This window comes from Balaenoptera musculus, chromosome 11 (assembly GCF_009873245.2).
Source record: "Balaenoptera musculus isolate JJ_BM4_2016_0621 chromosome 11, mBalMus1.pri.v3, whole genome shotgun sequence".
Taxonomy (NCBI): domain Eukaryota; kingdom Metazoa; phylum Chordata; class Mammalia; order Artiodactyla; family Balaenopteridae; genus Balaenoptera; species Balaenoptera musculus.
Genome location: NC_045795.1, coordinates 3,421,600 through 3,443,302, shown reverse-complemented (window position 1 = coordinate 3,443,302; position 21,703 = coordinate 3,421,600). Strand labels below are relative to the sequence as shown.

At 44.8% G+C, this 21,703-nt stretch overlaps 1 protein-coding gene across 2 annotated transcripts; it reads left to right on the top strand.

Annotated features, from left to right (window-relative positions):
* Positions 1-1,849: 1,849 nt before the first annotated feature.
* On the top strand, positions 1,850-15,100 carry RPP40 (ribonuclease P/MRP subunit p40). 2 transcript variants are annotated; one of them, XM_036868359.1, is made up of 8 exons: positions 1,850-3,999; positions 6,247-6,391; positions 7,689-7,757; positions 9,119-9,214; positions 10,495-10,620; positions 12,714-12,912; positions 13,040-13,174; positions 14,294-15,100. In XM_036868359.1, the coding sequence occupies exons 2-8, from the start codon at positions 6,304-6,306 to the stop codon at positions 14,490-14,492; spliced, it is 912 nt and encodes a 303-aa protein (XP_036724254.1). In that variant the 5' UTR covers positions 1,850-3,999; positions 6,247-6,303; the 3' UTR covers positions 14,493-15,100. The 2 variants fall into 2 exon arrangements, with proteins under 2 accessions (XP_036724254.1, XP_036724255.1); XM_036868360.1 differs by lacking the exon at positions 1,850-3,999 and adding an exon at positions 5,995-6,031.
* Positions 15,101-21,703: the final 6,603 nt, after the last annotated feature.

Genomic DNA, 21,703 nt, shown 5'->3' with positions numbered 1-21,703 from the left:
CCCCTGCATTGGCAGGCAGATTCTCAACCACTGCGCCACCAGGGAAGCCCCGACAGGTCTCTTATGGCATTTTGCTATTCTGTAAATGCTTAGAATTTTCTGTAACAAAATGCTTTTATGAAAAACGGAAATTGGTCTACAGTGTTAGCCGGTGAGGTGTTGGTTTCTTCGTTGAGGCGGGAGGGAGAAGCGATGGTGGGGTGTGTCGGGGAGGCCGGAGCGAAGCTGGTATTGCTCCTGGCTACACGTGTGTTCACTCTGTAGTGACCCATCGAGGTGCCCGTGCATGATTCCTGCATATATCTCTGTATGCATGTTACACGCCAATAGAAATTTAAATGCTACATATTTACACAAAAATCCTAACTCAGTATCTCAGAATAACAGCAGGGTTTTTTCTTGTTTTGAAGCGGGACACGTTCACCGATGGTCTCATCAGATGGATTTTAATATTCCAAAGTATTCACGTCCTAACCCTCAGGTGACCCCTTAGAGTCTTCCAGTTTTTGCCTCCATTTGGTAGGTGGCGTGATTTTTATTTTTTATGATGCGATACTTTTTCCAGAGAAGCTCACCAGGACCACGACTCTTAGCACAGAGCCCCGTGCACAGCGTGCACTCAGAACCTGCAGAACTGGGTTGAATCAGGAGTAAAACTAGTGGAAGGGATGCCACGGATGGTAAGTAGGCAGTGCAGGTGAGGCTGAAAGGCCACGACCCAGCAGCACACGCTTTTACTTGATAAACTATTTGGAACAAGTTCACCCAAAGATGTGAGTTTAAAGTGATGGTCTTCAGCCTTGACCAGGCCCTGTAATCACCTGGAGAGCCATAAAAAATACCGATGCCCGGGTCTCACTCTAGGGATTCTGATTTAATTGGTCTGTGGCACTCGGATTTAAGGAATTTTAAAAGCCCCCCAGGTGATGGTCCTGTGCAGCCAGGGGTGAGAACCACTGACTCAGGGCTATCGATGCATTAGCTGCAAGTGACTTCCGTGTGTGCTACGGGGTCTCCGAAAACAGCTTTGCCCTGTTAAAAGCAAAGAACTACTTCTTACTCAGCAGCAGGAGGAAATGTCTTCTTAGCAGATCTATTTTTGTGTCACTTGCTTTCAGAGTCAGAGGTGGTTTCAGACATGGTAGTTTGATTTAGTCTGCGCTGAAAATCATAAATAGCCTACAAGTACCAAAAAAGATGAGAAGAATTGTGCCAACATGTGGAGTGAATTATGTATTTTTCAAATTTCTCCTGTGATTAGTAATGAAAATGATATTGCTGGGGCTTGATTTCCTCAACTCAGCCCTTGCCATTTCCCCAAGTTATTCAAGTCTTTCCAAGACACTTCAGCACTCTTCTCAAGGGGATTATTCCCAAAGGTGAAGAGTACTAGACACTGAAATCTCTGCACCGTCTGTTCCTACTGCGTAAGTGTCCACCTCCCAGAACCTCAAATGACTAGGGAGGCTGCATCAGTTAGTGGGTCCTGAAGTGGCAAGTGGGTGGGCTCTGAAGACAGGCGGACTTGATTTCCCAGTCTCAGCCCCAGCCACTCAGTAGCTTGGGGGCTTTGGACAAGTTACTGGACTTTGGAACAGCTATATAACCTCATTTTTGAGAAAAGGCAGATCCTTATCTGAGTGCACAAACGGCAGTGATTCTTCATCCCTCCCTGTATCCAAGCCCTTTGAAATGTGACTTTACAGCTGCTCCCACTGAGAGTAGAATCTGTTCCTCCAAAACCGTGCATCAGGGCTGGCCACTAGAATGCAGTGGGCACATGCCAGTGGGCCAGCTTGGGACCCCCTCGGCTTACAAGGTCTTAGACGCTTCTTGCTTTTTCTTTCAGGAACCCTGGCCGTCTCCATGACAACAAGCCCATGTTAGCCTGCTGGAGGATGAGATACTTCAGGGAGTAGAATCAAGGTGCCCGTCGACAGCCAGCTCCTCCCCAGAAAGCAGAGCCCCCTAATCAACCTGCAGCTGACCAACATGAAGGAGCCCAGATGAGACAGAAGAATTGTCTAGCTGAGCCCGGCCGAGCTAGGTGAGTATTTGGGGTGCCTTGTTATGCAAGCAGTAGCTAACCAATACATACGCCCACTGCAGACAGGATGCCAGGATTCAGTGATATGTTCATCACAGTGACTTGGCAAACAGTAGGCACCCAATAGGTGCTGGTTTCCTTTTCCCTTTGTTAAAGTTGGATCTCTTGAGTTAAACAGAAATTCTTGTCATCATGTAGCCTGTGATTGGTGCTTAAATGCACTCAGTGCCCCACCCGACAGGAGGAAAGAGGGCAACCAGAGTCTGACCACTAGGGCCCAAGGCCAGATTGCAAAATAAGAAGTTTGTCTTTAATCTGTTCCCTCCAAATCTAAACTCTGGAGGTCAAGGTTGTGGACAGATTTGAAGACATTGGGCTCCACCCTCTGGGGGCCCCATCTTCCTTCCTTTGCTGTCTGATCTCTGGAAAGGGGGAATGGGCCCACACCGAGAAGCAGCTGGGACGCAGTGGTTGAGCTTTGGAAGCTTCCTGCTTGCACCCCTCTGCTCCCTCCCTGGACTTGACACTGTCTCTCCCCACCTTGGGTCTGAGGAGAGATGTTGGTAGGGCAGAAAGGACTCCTCAGCCCCAAACTGACTTGAAGTTGCAGCTTTCATCTTTGAAATAAATAGGATTTTGGCCTTCTATTTCATAACACAGGACACCCCGCAGATCATATCCTCGTCATGCTTCCCTGAAGAACACCTCTGAGTTCTCAACACCCAAAATGCACAGCAGCTACTTATCTCACCATACATTTCCAGCTGAAGTTCATACGTATAGTAATTTACACTGAGCCTTCAAAACTTAATACATATTTTAACCTAAACGGCATGCTAGAAAAGCTCATGTTGCTTTCACACATAATTGGTAGACGGTCAGAATCACGCTAGTCACTTTGCAAAACTTTGGAGTACCAACCAAGGAGATGTACATATTTGATGTTGCTGGTCTAAGAGAGGCCACTGCTGTTGAATTGTGTGGTGACCAAGAAGCAATGCTTAAGCATTTTACATTCTAATACAGTATTGGTAAGTTATATCTAGGTGCCGTATTGTGATTTAGGAAATTGGTAGTTTTTCAATTCACTTGCTAGTCCTTATCATTTTTCTTATTTAAAATAATGGAAAATAGGTTTTCCTTAGAGTATTCACAGAGATAATCTGACATCTAAGGCACAGGATACTGACATTAATGGCAGAGGACTTTCCAGTCTGTCTTAGTTGTAGATTTGTAAATACCTTCCAAATTACTTAACTTCTATTCTTCCAAATCTTATAGTAAAACTGATGCTCCATAAGGTTGTACTACAAATATTCTGCTGTTTTGCGTCCTCTCTGCATAGAATTGGGGCTGTGCATACTCCAGTTTCAGAAGCATGTAGTAGTACAGCACTTGGAGTTGATCAGAAAACTTAGATGGAAAAATGCATTATCACTATAACCTCCAATAGCAAGAAATTATTAAAATCGGTTCCAAAAGGATATTTTAAAAAGCATCTTAAAATTGGTTCTGAAGGAGTCTTAAGGAGTCGTATTAAAGGTATTATGTATTACCTTTTAGACACAAACTTCCTTAACAATTTGGGAAGGAGCAACCTGGGGCCTAGAGGAAGGATTCTGGCAAGAGAACTAATTTCAGGTAGGGTACCTTTCAGGTACCCATCAGCGAGCTTCTGCCTGGGCTCCCCAGAAGCCTAGGCCGCCCCATCACTAGCCCCGCCCCTACCCGGGACCGCCTCAAACGTGCGGCCTGCCTGCACTGCGCATGCCCGCGGGGAAGGGCGGGGCGAGTCGAACCCCGGCAGGGCCTGCGTGGAGAAGACATGGCCACGCTGTGGTCGGCTTGCAAGAGAGGTGCCCCGGCACTTGCTGGTCTGCGAAAAGTCCAACTTCGGCCACGACAAGTCGCGCCACCGGCACCTCGTGGAGACGCACTATCACAACTACAGGGTGAGTCCACCACCCGGGCCCGCGGACCGCGCACCATTCCGCGGGCGGTGGAGGCTGGGGAGAGCCGCGCTCTGCTCCAGGGGGCCCGCCTCGGCTCGCTGAGGGGCGGGGGGGGGGCCTCGCCAGGCATGCTGGGAACTGTAGTCTCTAGCCGCTCAGGCGTGTGGTTTGCCCCGCCTCAGGACTACAAGTCCCAGGATGCACCGCGCGCGGCGGTGTTCCGCCGTCGGAGGGAGGCGCAGGGTGGCGTGGCGCCTGACAGAGTTCGCCCAGCCGCGGGTCACTTACTCTGGCCCAGCACCGCCGTGGGTGGGTTGCGTCCCGGGAGGGGCGGGGGCCGGGACGAGGGGACTGGCGGGTGTGCCGCGCTGCCCGGGACGGACCGCCCCTTCCCCACCCCGGCTTCCTTCCCCCGCCCGCGCGCCCGCGGGTCTTTGCAGAACCTCGTGGCCGAGAGACTGTCCGGGAAGCTGCTTGCCCTTCTGAACCGCTTATGGGCGCTAGTTTGATACCTGAGAAACCTCCCCCTTGCCTGCTGCCTTCTGCGTTGTCCAGCCAGAAGTGGCCCCATTTCGGCAGCTTTTGCAGAAATTCGCCGAGGCTTCCCTGCTCGCATGCACAACTTCAGAGCGGTTTTCACTGTTGCTTCGTGAAAATGTCACCCTCACGGGCGCCTTTTTCGCAAATGTGGTGGTTGAAGCATCGGTGAGGTTAATTATCAGTTTATCCAGGATCTGCTGAGAGTAAAAGAGAACATCCCTAATTCCCAGGTAGTGTCTGCTGAGCGGGCTTCACCTACCCATTTAAGTGGAGAGGGCTTCAGAATAAACCTTAAAATGAAAATGCTTTAAGCCTTTTACACTTTAAATCGACCAGCCTAATCTCAACTCAGGCCTGACTGGCTAGTTTCTCAGACACAACTGGTGACCCTGGTCCTTCAGGGACAAACTGGTGTCCCAGCTTTGGGAGAGTGGTTTTTCAAGGTGTGGAGCACCTGGCCGACGTTTGAAACCTGTCAGGTTGATTCTCTCTGCTTTGGATGGAAAGCTCATCACAGACAGCAGTCGGGGATGTGTACCTTATCTCTCCCGTCCCATCTGTAGAGTTTTTCTGTCTGGAAAGTGTAAACATCCAGCAGACTTCTGCTTCCATGTAACCTCTTAATAATTGGTGTCCCCTAAATTCCTTATGCCCTAAGGGACAGTTCCTTTGATTCCAGCCTGGGTACTAGGATACACAGATCTAGGGATATTCAATTGTACTATATTTCCCTAAAAATTAATGTAGTTATAGGAGCGGGCCATAAAATATATTGCTCATTTCCAAAAGATAAAACACAAGCAAGGGCTTCCCTGGTGGTACAGTGGTTAAGAATCCGCCTGCCAATGCAGGGGACACGGGTTCAAGCCCTGGTCCGGCAAGATCCCACATGCCACAAAGCAACTAAGCCCGTGCGCCACAACTGCTGAGCCTGCGCTCTGGAGCCTGCGAGCCACAACTACTGAGCCTGCTTGCTACAACTACTGAAGCCTGCACGCCTAGAGCCCGTGCTCTGCAACAAGAGAAGCCACCGCAGTGAGAAGCCACGCACGGCAACAAAGAGTAGCCCCTGCTCACCGCAACTAGAGAAAGCCCGCACGCAGCAAGGAAGACCCAACGCAGCCAAAAATAAATAAATAAAATAAATTTTAAAAAATTATTTTAAGAAAAACCCGCAAGCAGGAGCTTCCCATTAAAATTGTTTTGCTCATTCAACTTTCCTGTACTGTAAGCTTGAATACAGAAATGGAAAACTTGAATTGTCAAATTTCTCTTTTCCTGAGATTAATAAGTTCTTTTTGTTTTGTTTTTTTCTATTTTTATTTTTATTTTAAAAAATTTTATTGGAGCATAGTTGCTTTACAATATCGTGTTAGTTTCTACTGTACAGCAAAGTGAATCAGCTATACGTTTACATATATCCCCTCTTTTTTGCATTTCTTTCGCATTTAGGTCACCACAGAGCACTGAGTAGAGTTCCCTGTGCTATACAGTAGGTTCTCTTTAGTCATCTATTTTATACATAGTATCAATAGTGTATATATGTTGCTCCCCATCGCCCAATCTGAGATTGGTGAATGAATTTCGGAGTTTTTTTGAAAGCTGTGGAGGAATGGTTAGTAGCCTTCATGATGTTGTATCGTCCCTAAAAACCTGGGTGTTGATCTACATGAAAATAAGACTTGTTTATATTACACATTCCAATAGGTTTCATTTCTGATTCCTGAATGTGGGATACTATCAAAAGAACTGAAAGACCTGGTCATGGACTCTGGACCCTATTACTTTGTGAAGGATTTACCTCTTCATGAGTTAATCGCACACGAATTCATCAATACTTTTGTCAAGAAAGGTAAGAAAAGCCGTGTAGTGTCTATGAACACGGTGAGATGAGGAAGTCCAGGGAGATCACATAGCAATACCAGGGTCCTTCTCTTGTTCTGAATAGGACTGCTGGAGGTCGTCTGTGTGGTCAGGTGTGCATCCCTCCCTCCATCCCTCAGTAGCTCAGCCGACTCTGTGTGCCCTCATTAGGTGGTGGTTTCTGATTGCCCTGGTCCACAGGTGTTGTGTGGGGATGTGTCATATGAGGGTTAATGGAGAGGAAAGTCATTCAGCCGCTGTGTTCAGATGCTCCGTGTTCAGATGCGCTGCCGTTGGGTGTGTGGCCGCAGAGACAGACCGCTGTTCTCCCCGCAGTCCCCATGACAGCTGTCTGGAGAGGGTGGTCTCCTGATGCAGCCACAGCTGATGCCCCCACAGTCAGGTGCCGATTGGGGTTCAGCGTCTTCTCCTTAGACTTTGTGGCTCTCAGCCTCGCCTGCGCACCTCATTCCCATCTGTGTCTGCTGGGTGGATTGGCTTGTTCCAGTTATTTCCTAGGAGCCACTTGTTTGAAACTATTTCAGCATGTCTTTAGGGATCCACCCTCACTATATACATCACTGCACAAGGGCCACTGACATCTTGTCTTTGGTCTCACGGACATGATTCCTTTCTTCAGTGCTGAAGCTTGATGCTGGGGGATTCCCTGGCAGTCCAATGGTTAGGATTCCTCGCTTTCACTGCTGAGGACCCGGGTTTGATCCCTGCTCGGGCAGCTAGGATCCCACAAGCTGTGTGGTGTGGTCAAAAAAAAAGAAGTCTGAGGCTATTTTGTTAACAGTGTGGACACTGGCCATGGACTTACATAGCTGACCCAACTTAACCCTGGCAACAACACTGTGAAATAGGCCTGCAACCCCCATTTTACAGGTGAGGAAATTGAGGCTCAGAGAGATTGAGTAGCTTTCTTGACTTCACACAAGTTTGTGGTACATTTTGAGCCTTCACCTGGAACTCTACCTCTCAGGTGTGTACGCTCACCTGCTCTTCCACTTTGTGCCCCTCTGCTGGCGTCCCCAGAGGTATGTGCTCCATCCTGAGTCCATTTTCTGCTCGTTGGTAGCCAGCTTGCACAGACAGGCCCTAGGCAGGGGCGTGAACTAGCTGTGCTTGGCTTTGCATGTCCTCCAGCTTGGCTGAGTGAGCTGAGTGAGCTGGAGCAGTGACCCAGAAGATTGTTATCCTGTGAAAATAATCCACTAACTCTTTGCAGGTATGATTTTTTTTTTCTTGTCTTAATTTCTCCTCTGGGTTTTCTCTTACAGGTGCGTGCTACGCACTAACGTACAACACAAATATTGACGAGGATAATACTGTGGCCCTGCTACCAAACGGTAACCACACTCATTTTTTCTTCTTTCTTAATTTTGGAGGAAACACAAACGGTAGAAAAGAAAGAGTCAAGTCATTCGGATGTGTGTAAAGTGAAAGTCCCCCCTTTCATCCCCGTCCCTCCAAACTCACTACCATTCTCAGCAGGCATTCTTTTTTTTTTTTAAAGAATCAATTTTATTTATTTATTTATTTTTGGCTGCCGTTGGGTCTTCGTTGCTGCGCGCAGGCTTTCTCTAGTTGCGGCGAGCGGGGGCTACTCTTCGTTACGGTGCACGGGCTTCTCGTCGCGGTGGCTTCTCTTGTTGCGGAGCACGGGCTCTAGGCGCACAGGCTTCAGTAGTGTGGCTCGCGGGCTCTAGAGCGCAGGCTCAGTAGTTGTGGCGCACGGGCTTTGTTGCTCCGCGGCATGTGGGATCTTCCTGGACCAGGGCTCGAACCCGTGTCCCCTGCATTGGCAGGTGGATTCTTAACCACTGCACCACCAGGGAAGTCCCTCAGCAGGCACTCTTGTTAGCAGGTAGGTGTTCATTCTTCTAGACATTTTCTATGAATTTATAAACACACATACAGGTTCTTTTTTTTTAAAAAACATATATTATGTCATACTTCATTGTTTCTCAGTTTGCTTTTTTCCCAGGCTGTATATCCTAGACATCTTTCCCTATTAGTACATACAGTTTTGGGGGGTTTTTTGTTGGTTTTTTATTTTATTTATTTTTGGCTGTGTTGGGTCTTCACTGCTGTGTGCGGGCTTTCTCTAGTTACAGCGAGCGGGGCTACTCTTCATTGCAGTGCGCGGGCTTCTCATTGCGGTGACTTCTCTTGTTGCGGAGCACGGGCTCTAGGTGCGCAGGCTTCAGTAGTTGTGGCTTGCGGGCTCAGTAGTTGTGGCTCGCGGGCTCTGGAGCGCAGGCTCAGTAGTTGTGGCGCACAGGCTTAGTTGCTCCACGGCATGTGGGATCTTCTTGGACCAGGGCTCGAACCCGTGTCTCCTGCTTTGGCAGGCAGATTCTTAACCACTGCACCACCAGGGAAGCCTAGTACATACAGTTTTAATTTACTGTTTTTAATGTCTTGAAAATATTCCAAAGAAGAAGTATACCATAATTTGTTTACTCTTTTTTTAATAAAACTTTAGATAGTTTCTAGTTTCACTATAATAAATGATGTCTTTGTACATATAATTATAAATAATACCCTTGTATTATAAATAAGATACATGTATGAATACATAATATCCTTGTATTATAAATAAGATCCTTGTGTGCACTGGTATTTAACTGCTCAATTTGTCTTGCTTTCTCTTAGAGAACACATTATATTTTTAACATCTCTTTTATGGGAATTATTTGACTTATAGGGAAACTAATTTTATCACTGGATAAAGACACTTATGAGGAAACTGGACTTCAAGGTCGTCCATCTCAGTACTCTGGCAGGAAAACCATGAAATTTGGTAAGTATTATGCATGCTCACTCCATCAGTTTCTAACAAGGGAGTCGTCTTCCTGTAGCAATTTGAAATTAAATGTTTGAATTGCCTCTATTCTCTTTGTTCAGAAAAAGTGTGGCTTTTTCTGTCTTTAAAACTCCTTACTCCGGGGGCTCTCGGGTGGGCATCAGATAGGATGAGATAGATACTGCTGTGCATCTGTTTGTCTTCAGCTGTCAGCTGCATCTTGAAAAGATCACAGACTTGGACATGGTCCATTAGATACATATGTTTTGGGTCACAGATTCAAAGTGGTGAACCCACTTGTTCTTTTTTTTTTTAAATTGAAGTAGAGTTGATTTACAATGTGTTAATTACTGCTGTACAGCAAAGTGACTTAGTTATACATATATATACATTGTTTTTCATATTCTTTTCCATTATGGTTTATCACAGGATATTGAATATAGTTCTTTGTGCTATACAGTAGGACTTTGTTGTTTATCCAGTCTATATATACCAGTTTGCATCTGTTCCAACTTGTTCTTAATAAAGAATTTCCTTTAATTTTCCCAAGTTTTGTGATGACTAGTAGAAATTCACCCATGAGTGAAGAGGTGTAGTTCTGCTGATGGTCTGGCTTGAATGTCAGTAGTTACGGCTGCCACCTCCACAGCTAGGTTAGAGTTGATCTCTGCCCTTGGTCTTTGACTAGGAAAAATGTGAATTTAAAACACCTGTTGTGGGACTTCCCTGGTGGCGCAGTGGTTAAGAGTCCGCCTGCCAATGCGGGGGACACAGGTTCGAGCCCTGGTCTGGGAAGATCCCACATGCCGCGGAGCAACTAAGCCCGTGTGCCACGACTACTGAGCCTGTGCTCTAGAGCCCGTGAGCCACAACTACTGAGCGCGCGCGCCTAGAGCCCATGCTCAGCAACAAGAGAAGCCACCGCAATGCGAAGCTTGTGCACCACAACGAAGAGTAGCCCCCACTCACTGCACCTAGAGAAAGCCCATGCGCAGCAACAAAGACCCAACGCAGGCAAAAATAAATAAAAATAAAAAAAATAAATTTTAAAACTAAATAAAAAATAAAACGCCTGTTGTAATTATCTCTCAATGCCAGAAATGCCCATCAGAGGCAGAGTTTTGGTTTGGTAACCCAAAGGGAGGGCAAGAAATACAAAATAACCTTTTTTGTCCATAAAATTTCTTAAACTCCTGATGTTTTTAATCTAGCATGTTTTACACAGTGCAAGCTGTGTGTATATGAATGAACTGTTTATTCCTCTCCATTTTTTTAAGTTGTTTCCATTGATTTGATGGATTTATCCTCTAAACTGGACTCTAAGAAGTATGAAAGAATATCTTGGGCTTTCAAAGAAAAGAAACCATTGAAATTTGATTTTCTTTTGGCGTGGCATCAAACAGGTATGAAAAATATAATGTGTAACGATGGAGTGGTTTTGAAATCTAATGGTTAATTAAAGGGGAGTAGTGGGGATGGAATGGTGATTCATCCCAGTGGTCAGGGGTGTTGTGTACGTAGGTGGATACAGGTGTCCCCCACTTTTCGAAAGTTCACGTTATGCTCCTTTACTTTTACAAAAGCAGAAAGTGAAAATAGTGTTGAGCGTGTGTTTTGCAGTGAGCTGCTATAGAGGCAGTGTGCACCCCAGCAGCGAGAGTGGCACCCCCAGCTCCCTCCCCCAGAATTGCACTCAGCATCTTAGCCTCTAGCCGGCAGAGCTTTGAACTGTGTCTTTGAGCGTTTATTTCATGTATCTGTTAGCAAGATGTGTCTTAAGGTAATTGCTTCTTCGCTTTATGCCATTTCCACTTAATGCAAGGTTTTGTAGGAACACTGTACTTTGGGATGGGGGGAAACCTGTAAACATTGTTAAGGAAACTGCTTTGGCCTCTCTGGCATCCCTGAGAGCCGTAGTCCGGGATCATCTAGGCAGGCAGCTGTCCATCTCCATCTCCTTGGGTTGTGTGTCAATCAAGAGCTCCTGAGGGTGGTCTCAGGGCAACTAACCTTTGTCCATTTCTCCCTTTCCCTCCTCCAGCTTCCCTCCAACAGCCTTGGCTGGAATGTTTTAAAATAACACCAGTTATACTGATAGACACAAACTGCTTATTCGTTATTGCAGGGTAGTAATCAGGCATATCATTAAATGTCAGATTAAATTTGTTGTACCTTTTAATTGATTAGAACAATACATTTAGTTCAGAGTTTCATGTTCACCAAACATTTTAATCGGCTTACAACTGCCATGTATCTCGCTCCTTTTAGAAGTGTATCTTTGGCCCAAAACAAGATTATAATGAATGAAATCATCACAACTACAATGGTGTAGTTCTCTCTTGGAGAAGAGGGAAGCCCATAGGTCCATTTTGGAAATAGGTCCATCTGTCTGCTCCTCCTGGGAAGTTGGTGGTCACTGGGTGCTACAGGGTTGCCTGTGTGAGGCCTAGGTCTGTAATACTTGGGTGGTGCTTCTGTGTGTGGTGCAGACACAGAGGGCAGAGAGGCTGACATCTCAATCGTATGAAGTCTTTACTGAGGGCCTCCTATGCATTGGGTTCTGGAGACCACTGTGTTCCTAAGACTCCGAAGTATTTTAAGGGCTTGTCAAGACCTGTGAAACGCCTGAGATTTTACCCTCTTAGCAAGCTAAGAAGTTAGCCAGCACGTTCTCGTGGGCTCTGGCGGGAGACACGAGACCCCTGGTCAGAGACAGAGAACCTAATGATTCCCAGCAGTAGCAGTGGCCAGAGCATCGGCCTTTGCACCAGTTCACCAAGGCCTGGTTCCTGCAGGGTGATGCATGGTGGGCAGGTGATGCTGGTGCAAGCAGGGGGTTGCAGTACAGGAGGGGAACCTGGAGCCTAAGGAATTCACATCCTTTATGTTGGGCAGTGAGCCTGCTGACCTTTGCCCTGGAGGGAGGGAGGAGGTGGAGGGAGACATTATTTCTAATACACTGGGCAGTAAGCAATCCGGCCCTCTGCTCCAAGAGGGCCACTATTTCCGTCTTCCAGGGCTATTGGAAAATCCTTCAGGATACACTGGATCTTACTGGGTTTTAAAGACAAGCTGGACTGAGATTCTGTCATTCAGCTCCTCTTCTGTTTCCTTCTTCAAGAGTGTGCAAATATGCTCCTTTCTCTGTAGAGTTCACTAATTTTATTTAAACATAAGTAATGCTTTGGGTTTTATTTATTAAGTCAAAAGTTTCTTAGTAGAGCAGATGTTGAGACTAGTATGGCTTGAATCTGAAAGCCTTATGATTTTCCAGAAAAAGTGTGACAGAAGATGAATGTTGACAGAACTTTGGCACAAGGAGGCGAAGGCTCCTTAAACTTAAATGATTTTAATTTGAATAAAGCTTTGTACAACCTCCTCTGGCCTTACTTCATCCTGCCTGCTTCCTGAAACCCTCAAGTGGGAATGGGGTGGATTCAGGGATGCACTGCACTTGTTTACACTATTCAAGTGGCCTTATTTGGTGTGTTTGAAGGTGCAGAAGGATCAGCGATGATGTCATACTTTTCCAGTTACCGGATTCAGGAGCATCAGCCAAAAATAGTGCTGAGCACGATGACAGACGTGCAGTGCCCAGTGCTGCAGAGCGGCGAGCTCAGGGGCCAGCCGGGGGCGGCCTGCAGTGCCCAGGAGCTCTTCGAGTGGCTGGGCGCCGTCTTCAGCAACGCCGCGCTGTGCGTATGAGGGCTCCCGGGTCCCGGAGGGCGCGGGCTGGCTTCTCGTTTTCAACAGGGGTTCAGTACTTTGAAAGTGATCGTGTAGTGGATATAAATGCGTTTTCTTTCTCTTTTTTGGTTACAGAAATAATGAGCCTGATAATTTCATATCAACCTACTGCTGTCCTCAGCCAAGCACAGTGGTGGCGAAAGCTTACTTGTGTACAATCACTGGTTTCATCCTTCCAGAGAAGATACGTCTCCTGTTGGAACAGCTGTGGTGAGAAAAAAGAACAGCCTTTTTTGCCATTTATGTCTTGCTTGCCTCCGCGTCTGTAGCGTTTTAGGGGCAGCGCTAATGGTCCAGATTCCGGGGTCCTCTCACAACGTGTCCCCCTCTTCCCTTGCTTGGGCTCACGTGCAGTAACGTTATCATCTTACGTGATGTAATTACCCCTGGTGATATTGCCACGTCCTTGTCCTTTTGGAAAGAAGAGAGCAGAGCTTTACGTGCTTCTTGAGAACAAACTGCTCATTTTTCTTGTTCTGCTTCCCCAGACCATTTCGGTGCAGTTGAAGTTACAGTATCACTTAAGAAAACGGCAGTACTCTATGGAACACATTATGATCTGTTTTAAATACTGGATTTCTGCAAAATGCTTCACTTTGAAATGGGTGGGAAGAGGAGCTGACCACCTCTGAATCCAAATCATATCCAAGATCTGCCCTGGTTCTAATATCCATGAATCACTGGGCACTGGTAACATGCCACGGGTTCTATAAAGTAGTATCGGATTTTCATTCTGGGAGGTGTTATGTAAATACAATGTGAGGAAGCTCAAATCCCGTATTGAAAAGAATATAAAGTGAGCATCATGCCTTCTGAGTCTTCACTTGAAAAATGTCTAAGATTTAAGTGTTGAGGGTTTTCCTTTTTAAATCCAACATCCTCTTTCACATTTATTAGCTTCGTACTTTTATTTTCCTCAGTAAGAAGGTTGAAGTTTAAAAAATTTGATGGATTTTAAAAAAGAAATTCGATAAATTATTCTGCAGTGTTTCAGTTTACAGAGCCTCCGAAAGCAGCACTGTTCCAGGGAGGGAAACGATTCTTACCCACTTCGTGGGGATTTTTTTGTTCTATAAATCTTATATGCTCTTCCACAGTAAGGGTAGGAACCGCTGAAGTTTGTTCTGTGCACTGCATGTTGGTGAACCTTTACTGAATTCACAGTATAGTACCAGGAATTTATTTTCTGTCTCCTAATTTTTATAAATGAAAGCTAAGGTGGAAGCTTCATGGGAGCATCAGAAATACCACTTGTCCTGAATAAGTAAAAAAATAAATGGGACCGTACCTAACTCTTCCTGTTCGTTAAGAAGTGTCTGTCTTTTTCAGTCGCTACTTTGATGAACCAAAGTTGGCCCCGTGGGTGACGTTGTCGGTTCAAGGCTTTGCAGACAGCCCTGTTTCCTGGAGAGAGAACGAACACGGTTTCCGAAAAGGAGGAGAACATCTGTACAACTTTGTGGTTTTTAGCAATCGGGACTATTGGCTTCAGTTGGCTGTTGGGGCAAATGATGACTGTCCACCGTAACGAGCACAGAGTTTGAAGTCACATTTGTTTATGTTTATGCTCGTTTTCCGTATTTCTCCACAGTATAAGGACTGTGTGTTCACTCAGACTTGGGTGATGATGACATTTCTCAGATCAGCATCCGTTAGCATCTGCTCTGGACTCGGGCCCGTCCTGTGACAGGCTTGCCATCCGGTGGAAGCTCATAGTTGATTTCTCCCTGTCACTATGAGCCCAGGGTGTGGGCTACTGCATGGTAACTTGGGCCACGATGGCCAGGGACCGGGGGTTGTGGGACCACTGGGTAAGATGTGTGCTGTGATTGTGAGTTTTTCACATCATAATAACAAGAAATCCTTAACATCATACTTACCAGAGCCAGTTCCTGCATTAGTGCTGTTCATCTATTACCTCATTTAACTCTCACATCAGTCCTGTGAGGGAACAGAGTGTACATAAGCTACTGAAGTCACCTGCTTGTGGATTCACGACTTGATCTCAGATCAGCTGGTTCCTGGGTGTGTGCTCACTCTCCTGCTTCTGGGTCAGGAGGGATATTTGGAGACTGTATATTCATAAAGAACAAGTTGAATTTTGCAGTAACCTATAAGCGAAAAGAATCTGAAAAATGTGTGTGTGTGTGTGTGTGTGTGTGTGTATGTAAAACCGAATCACTGTGCTGTACACCTGAAACTGACATGACATCATAAATCAACTATACATCAATTTAAAAAAAAAGTGACTTCCCTGGCAGTATAGTGATTAGGACTCGTGCTTCCACTGCAGGGGTGCGTGGGTTCGATCCCTGGTCGGGGAACTAAGATCCCACATGCCACATAGCGTGGCCAAAAAATAAAAGTAAAAAAAAATGTTGAAAGAATTTTTTTCCCCCCCAGCAATATGGCTGATAAGGACCAACTGAAAACTACTTAAATTTCTGGAATACCTATCAAGAACCATTTTTTAAAATGTTTCAATGAGCTGCAGAATAAGAATTCTCAAAAGCTAAATAATTTATTTGGCCACATGAAATTAAATTAGAAATCAGTAACAGAAAGATCCTTGAAAATCCCCAAGTATTTGGAAACAAAATAACTCACAAGTCAAAGAACAAATCTAAAGAGAAATTAGAAAGTAAGTTGAAATGAATTTTTTAAAATAGAATTTGTGGGTTCTTGCTAAAGCAGTACTTAGAGGGAAACTTGTAGCTTTAAATGCCTGTATTAGAAAGGAAAACAGGTCTCAAATCAGTGACCTCAGTTTCCACTTTAAGAAACAGTAAGAGAAGAGCAAATTAAATCCAAAGTCAGCAGAAGAAAAGGAATAATAAAGATCAAAGTGCTAACCAGTGAAATAAAATAGAGAAAAATTAATCCAAAAGCTTGTTCTTTGGGAAAATCAATAAAATTGATAAATCTCCAGCCAGATTGGGGAGGGAAAAAAGAGACCAATTACCAATATAAGGAATGGGAGAGGTAACATCACTGAAGATCCCACAGATGCTAAAATAATAGGAACACCTTTATACCAATAAATTCAAGAACATAGGGGAAATTGACACATTCCTTGAAAGACACAAATTACCAAAGCTCACTCAAGAAGAAACAGGTAAAACCTTCCTGTAACCCCAATGGGATGGCTTCAGTGGTGAGTTTTACCAAACATTTGAAGAAATAATACCAATTCTACACAAATACTGCCACTCATTCTATGGGGTCAGCATCACCCTGGTAGCAAAATTACCGAGGTACCCAGGCTGGGCAAACACATTGCAAGGAAAGAAAACACTACAAAATAAACATTCCTCATGAACATAGGTGCAAAAACAGCAAAAGTTTTAGTAAATTGAAACCTACGATAAAATAAAAAGGTAATATGGCCATGGGATTTATCCTGGGAATGCAGGGTTGATTTAACATTCACATAATCATTTCAATCAATACTAGAAACGTATTTGACAAAATCCACCATCTAGTCCTGTTAAAAACTCTGGCAAACTGGGAATAAAGGGGACTTCCCCAATCTGATTAAAAGACATCTGCAAAAGCCCTACAGCTGACATCAGACTTAATTGTGATGGGCTGAATCCTTTTCCCCGAACATCAGGAAGAAATCGGGAATGTCTCTGGTCATCGTTGTACTGGAGATTCTAGACTGCAGTCAGGCAAGAAACAGAACATCCAGACTGGAAAGAAAATAATAAAATGGTCCTTTTTTCACAGATGACATGATCATCTATGTAGAAAATTCAGTGGAATCTGTAAACAAGATATTAGAACTAATAAGTGAGTTTATCAAGGTTGCAGGATACAAAGCAATGTACAAAAATCAATTATACTTCTATATATGAACAATTAGTGAAATTAAAAATCATTTACAATAGCATAAAAATACTAGGTAGTTAGGAATAAATGACAAAAAATGTGAAAGACATGTACACTGAAAACTTAAATATTGCTATGATCAATTAAAGAAGACCTAAATAACTTGGGGTATATACTTTGTTCATGGGTCAGAAGACTCAGTATTGTTAAAATGTCATTCCAGGACTTCCCTGGTGGCGCAGGGGTTAAGAATCTGCCTGCCAATGCAAGGGACACAGGTTCGAGCCCTGGTCCAGGAAGATCCCACATGCCGCAGAGCAACTAAGCCCACGCACCACAACTACTGAGCCTGCGCTCTAGAGCCTGTGTGCTGAAACTACTGAGCCTGTGCTCTAGAGCCCGTGAGCCACAACTACTGAGCCTGTGCCCTAGAGTTCACGAGTCACAACTAATGAGCCCGTGTGCCACAACTACTGAAGCCCACACACCTAGAGCCCATGCTCCGCAACAAGAGAAGCCACTGCGATGAGAAGCCCGCGCACCGCAACGAAGAGTAGCCCCTGCTCGCCGCAACTAGAGAAAGCCTGCGCGCAGCAACAAAGACCCAACACAGCCAAAAATAAAAGGACAATAAAATAAATTTATTTTTTAAAAAAAGATGTCATTCCAAAATACAGATTCAGTGTAGATTCAATATAGTCCCAGCAGGCTACTTTCTGTGTGTGTGTACATAAATTGACAAGCTGATTCTAAAATTTTTGTAGAGCTGCAAAGGACCTAGAGTAGCCTCCAGGGCTGTCTTGGAACTTGACAACACAGCACCAAAAGCCTCCAGCTGCCCCATTCTTTCTCCCTCAACATGATGTAAACCCAGCCCAAGTAGGAAGTCAGGAGGTGTTTTTCAGTGTGTCCCCCTTGTGATCTGTAAGGGTGCCTGCCAACTGCGAGGAAGTTTCGTAATAAGGGACTTAATTGAGGAGGTGCCAATTGACGTTGGAAATAAGATTTATTGCTGTTAATCCTTTGGAGTAATCCGGGGCTGACTAGTTTTTTTTCAAACTATATCTGCCGGTTAATACCATGTTCAACAATTTTCCATATAAAATTAAAAAATAAAAATCTGGTATACAAGAAGGGTTGTAGAAGACTGAGTTGAGGAATTTATGTGAATAGGAAAACAGACTTGTAGATCTTTAGGGAACAAGTGTCAAGAGGTTTCTGGAAGAAAAGAAAGACCTACAAATTACCAAGGCAGTTTTCTTAAGTTTGAAGCAGGGGAAATGGTAACACAGCAACCGACCAAAAAAGCTATGCCAGAACCCTCCCTTTTAAGGAGCTAAGATTGTGCTCAAATTCTTTTTGTGTAATTTACCAGGACTTGGGGACCAGAAAGACCACTGCAAGCATATTCAGAATCCAGATTAGGGGAAAAGTTTTATTCCTTGGGTGCAAAGTTACTGCTATATTCATCTTAATAAATCAAACTAAATTATTTGGCAGGAAGCCAAGTGTGACCCACACATTTCTAAAGAAATGACCAGAGATCGAAGATGATTATTTTCATCTCTTATAATTGAAGAAATATTTGTCTTGTTTTCCTGTTGCCCAAGGTTGGAGTTTTTTTCCTCCTTCTGGTATGTTGCCTCTAAACCCATGTGCCATTTTCACCACAAAGCTCCCTGGATTCTCCAGAGACAGAACTAATGGGATATATATATATATATATATATATATATATATATATACACATAGTATTTATATCAATACAAAATATATGAATACATAGTCATATATAGTATTTATTATATAATATAAATATTTGCATATTTGTTATATATAATGAGGATAATTATGTTGTATATTATGTATAATATATTGTGTATATATATATTAATATATATTGTAAATACAGATCTTCCTTGACTTATGGTAGTGTTACATCCTGATAAACCCATTACAATTTGAAATTATTTTAAGTCGAAAATGCATTTAATACACCTAACCTGCCAAACATCATAGCTTAGCCTAGCCTACCTTAAACATGCTCAGGACACTGACTTTAGCCTACAGTCAGGCAAAACTATCTAACACAAAGCCTATTGTATAATACAGTGTTGAATAGCTCATGTAATTTATTAAGTACTGTACTGAAAGTGAAACAGAGTGTCTGGGTAGAGAATGGTTGTCAGTGTATCAGTTGTTCATCCTGGTGGTGGCATGGCTGCCTGGGAACAGCCCAGCGTCACAGGAGAGTATCTTACCGTGTGCACATCGCTAGCCCTGGAAAAGATCAACATTCAAAGATCAAGGTTTCTTCTGAATGTGTGTCACTTTCACACCATCGTAAAGTTGAAAAATCCTAAGTCGAACCCCGGGGGGACCATCTGCATTTATCATGATGAATTGGCTCATGCAATGGCGGAGGAGAAGTCCTGCAACAGCTGCCCTCTGTGAGCCGTAGACCCAGGAGAACCGCTGGTGTAGTTCCGTCCAAGTCGGAAGCCCTGGGGACCAGGAGAGCCAATGGTGTGAGTCCCATCCAAGGGCAGAAGACCCATGTCCTAGGTCGGCAGTCAGGCAGAGAGAGTAGAATTGTTCCTTTCTCGGCCTTTTTGTTCTGTTCAGGCCCTCAAGGATTGGATGAGGCCCACCCACACTGAGGAGGTGAATCTGCCTTACCGAGTCTGCTGATTCAAATGCTAATCTCATCCAGAAACCCCTTCCCACACACCCCCAGAAATAACGTGTAGCCATAATATCTGGATACCCCATGATGCAGTCAAGTTGGCACGTCACACTCCGTCGCGAGTTAGTTTGGTCTGTTGTCATGTTTGTCGAGCCCCTGGTTTCCACTCAGTGGTTACTGGTGCTGAACAGGGAAGAACAAATCTGACTCCATATTGGGTCTGTTTCTTTAACCTTTGTATTCTGTTGCTTTTGCTACAAGTTAATCACCAAAGGGATTGCTGCCTATAAGCTTAGACTATGCATAATGGCCCATCTCGGGGAACCCTGCCTCCCAGGTCGTGAGCATTAAGCTAACATACCTTTGTTTAGCTCCCAGGAAACATCCTGACCAGGCCCACCTGTGAAGGACTGCAGGGAGGAAGAAATGAACACCTCCCCTCTGGAGGCTGATGGGAGCCAGGAAATGCTTGGCTTTGCTCCGTCCCCTTTTAGTATAAAAGGAGCCTGCGTTCTAACTCAGGCAAGCTGGATCTTTGGGGTACGCGGCCACCACCTTCTCAGTCTGCTGGCTTTCCAGATGAAGTCGCTCTTTCTCGCCTCAGCAGGTCGTCTCTCTGTATCTTGGACTCGGCAACAATGGGGCCTGTGAGAGCAGAACAGATTGATGACAGGATTTCTCCTTTTGAGGAAGAGACACTTCAGGAGGACAGCTGTCTCTGCCTGACCCAGCTCTTGGCTCAAGCTGACATGGTAACCATGACAGCTGATGGAGCTGGATGAGCATCCTGAAGATCAGCCGGGACCTTCCGGGGAGGAAAGCCTGCAGGGGACTTCCTGGGCTTGGGGCTACTCTCCTTCACCCCCTCACCTGCTGGGCCCCAACTGACCAGTTCGTGAAGCCACTGCCCGGCAGGACACCAGCTGTCTTTGGAAAGATCTTGCTACGAGCCATTTTCCTCCAATGATGAAAGGAAAACTTTTCTCAGGAGAATGCACTGCTTTATAGAAACAACCGTTTTCGTAAATATAGCCCGTGCCCCATTTGTGAACAGCGGTTCGTGCATTACTGCAATGGAGTGACTCTCCTTAGTTTAGGACAGGGAAGACTCATGGGGAAAAGTGGTTGGACTTGGGATGGGACTGGATTTCCTTCTTTCTCTTTAAGTATCTGTATCAGCCGGCTGAGTGCGAGAAGCTGTCGAAATCCGTCACCATCACCCGAGTGCCGTTAGCAGGTACGGCCTCAGTGAGAAGGTATAAATGGTCAGAAATTCGGGGTCTGGAAATCGGAGCTATCACTCTTAGCAGCTGTGAGCTCTTTCTGAGAAAACAACAGGCACAGAAAAAGGTACTATTCCTGGAGACTTTCTTTGTTTCCCTCAACTAATGAGGTAAGTTGGAGCCCTTTCCTTTCACTGGTGAAGTGCTCACATCTGGGTCTTATTTCAGATAACAATTGCCAGCCTCCAGGTATCACGTTCTGTAAATCTTAGTGAGTCTCTGGGCTTTTAGGCCAAACTGCCTGACAGTCTTCCGGGTGAGGGACCCAGATAAGACCGGGAGGCTTGAGAATGTAGGGCAGTCTTTCAGCTTCACAAGCAGCCAGAATTTTTCTTGATGTTTCTTTTAGCCTCTAACAGGGCTCAATGTCTTTGTTCCTGAGGGAAAGTTGTGGGCATATAACACCTACTGAGCTTCCCCAACTTGTCTCTGTGTCTCAGCTGGTAAACTTTGCCCCTGTTTCATTTTGAATCCATTCCGAAGTTCTCAGAATAAAAGTACCAGCCAGTATATTTGATTTCATAATAATAGCTGACATTCACTAAGCACTAATTGTGTGTTCAGGCAGGCTAAGCATTCTGTATGCGTTCCATCAGCAAATGCCTGCTAAAGACTGTTTTTTTTTAAGTGAAGTGTAGTGGATTTACAATGTTGTGTTAGTTTCAGGTGTACAGCACGGTGATTCAGTTATACAGATATCTATTTTTCAGATTCTTTCCCCTTGTCGGTTATTACAAAAAATTGAATATAGTTCCCTTTGCTGTACAGTAGGTCCTTGCTGGTTACCTATTTTATATATAGTAGTGTGTATATGTTAATCCCAAACTCCTAATTTATCCCTCCCCCCTTTCCCCTTTGGTAACCATAGTTTGTTTTCTATGTCTGGCCCACTAAAGACTCTTAAAGCAGGTGTTACTCACATTTTGCTGATAAGGCTAG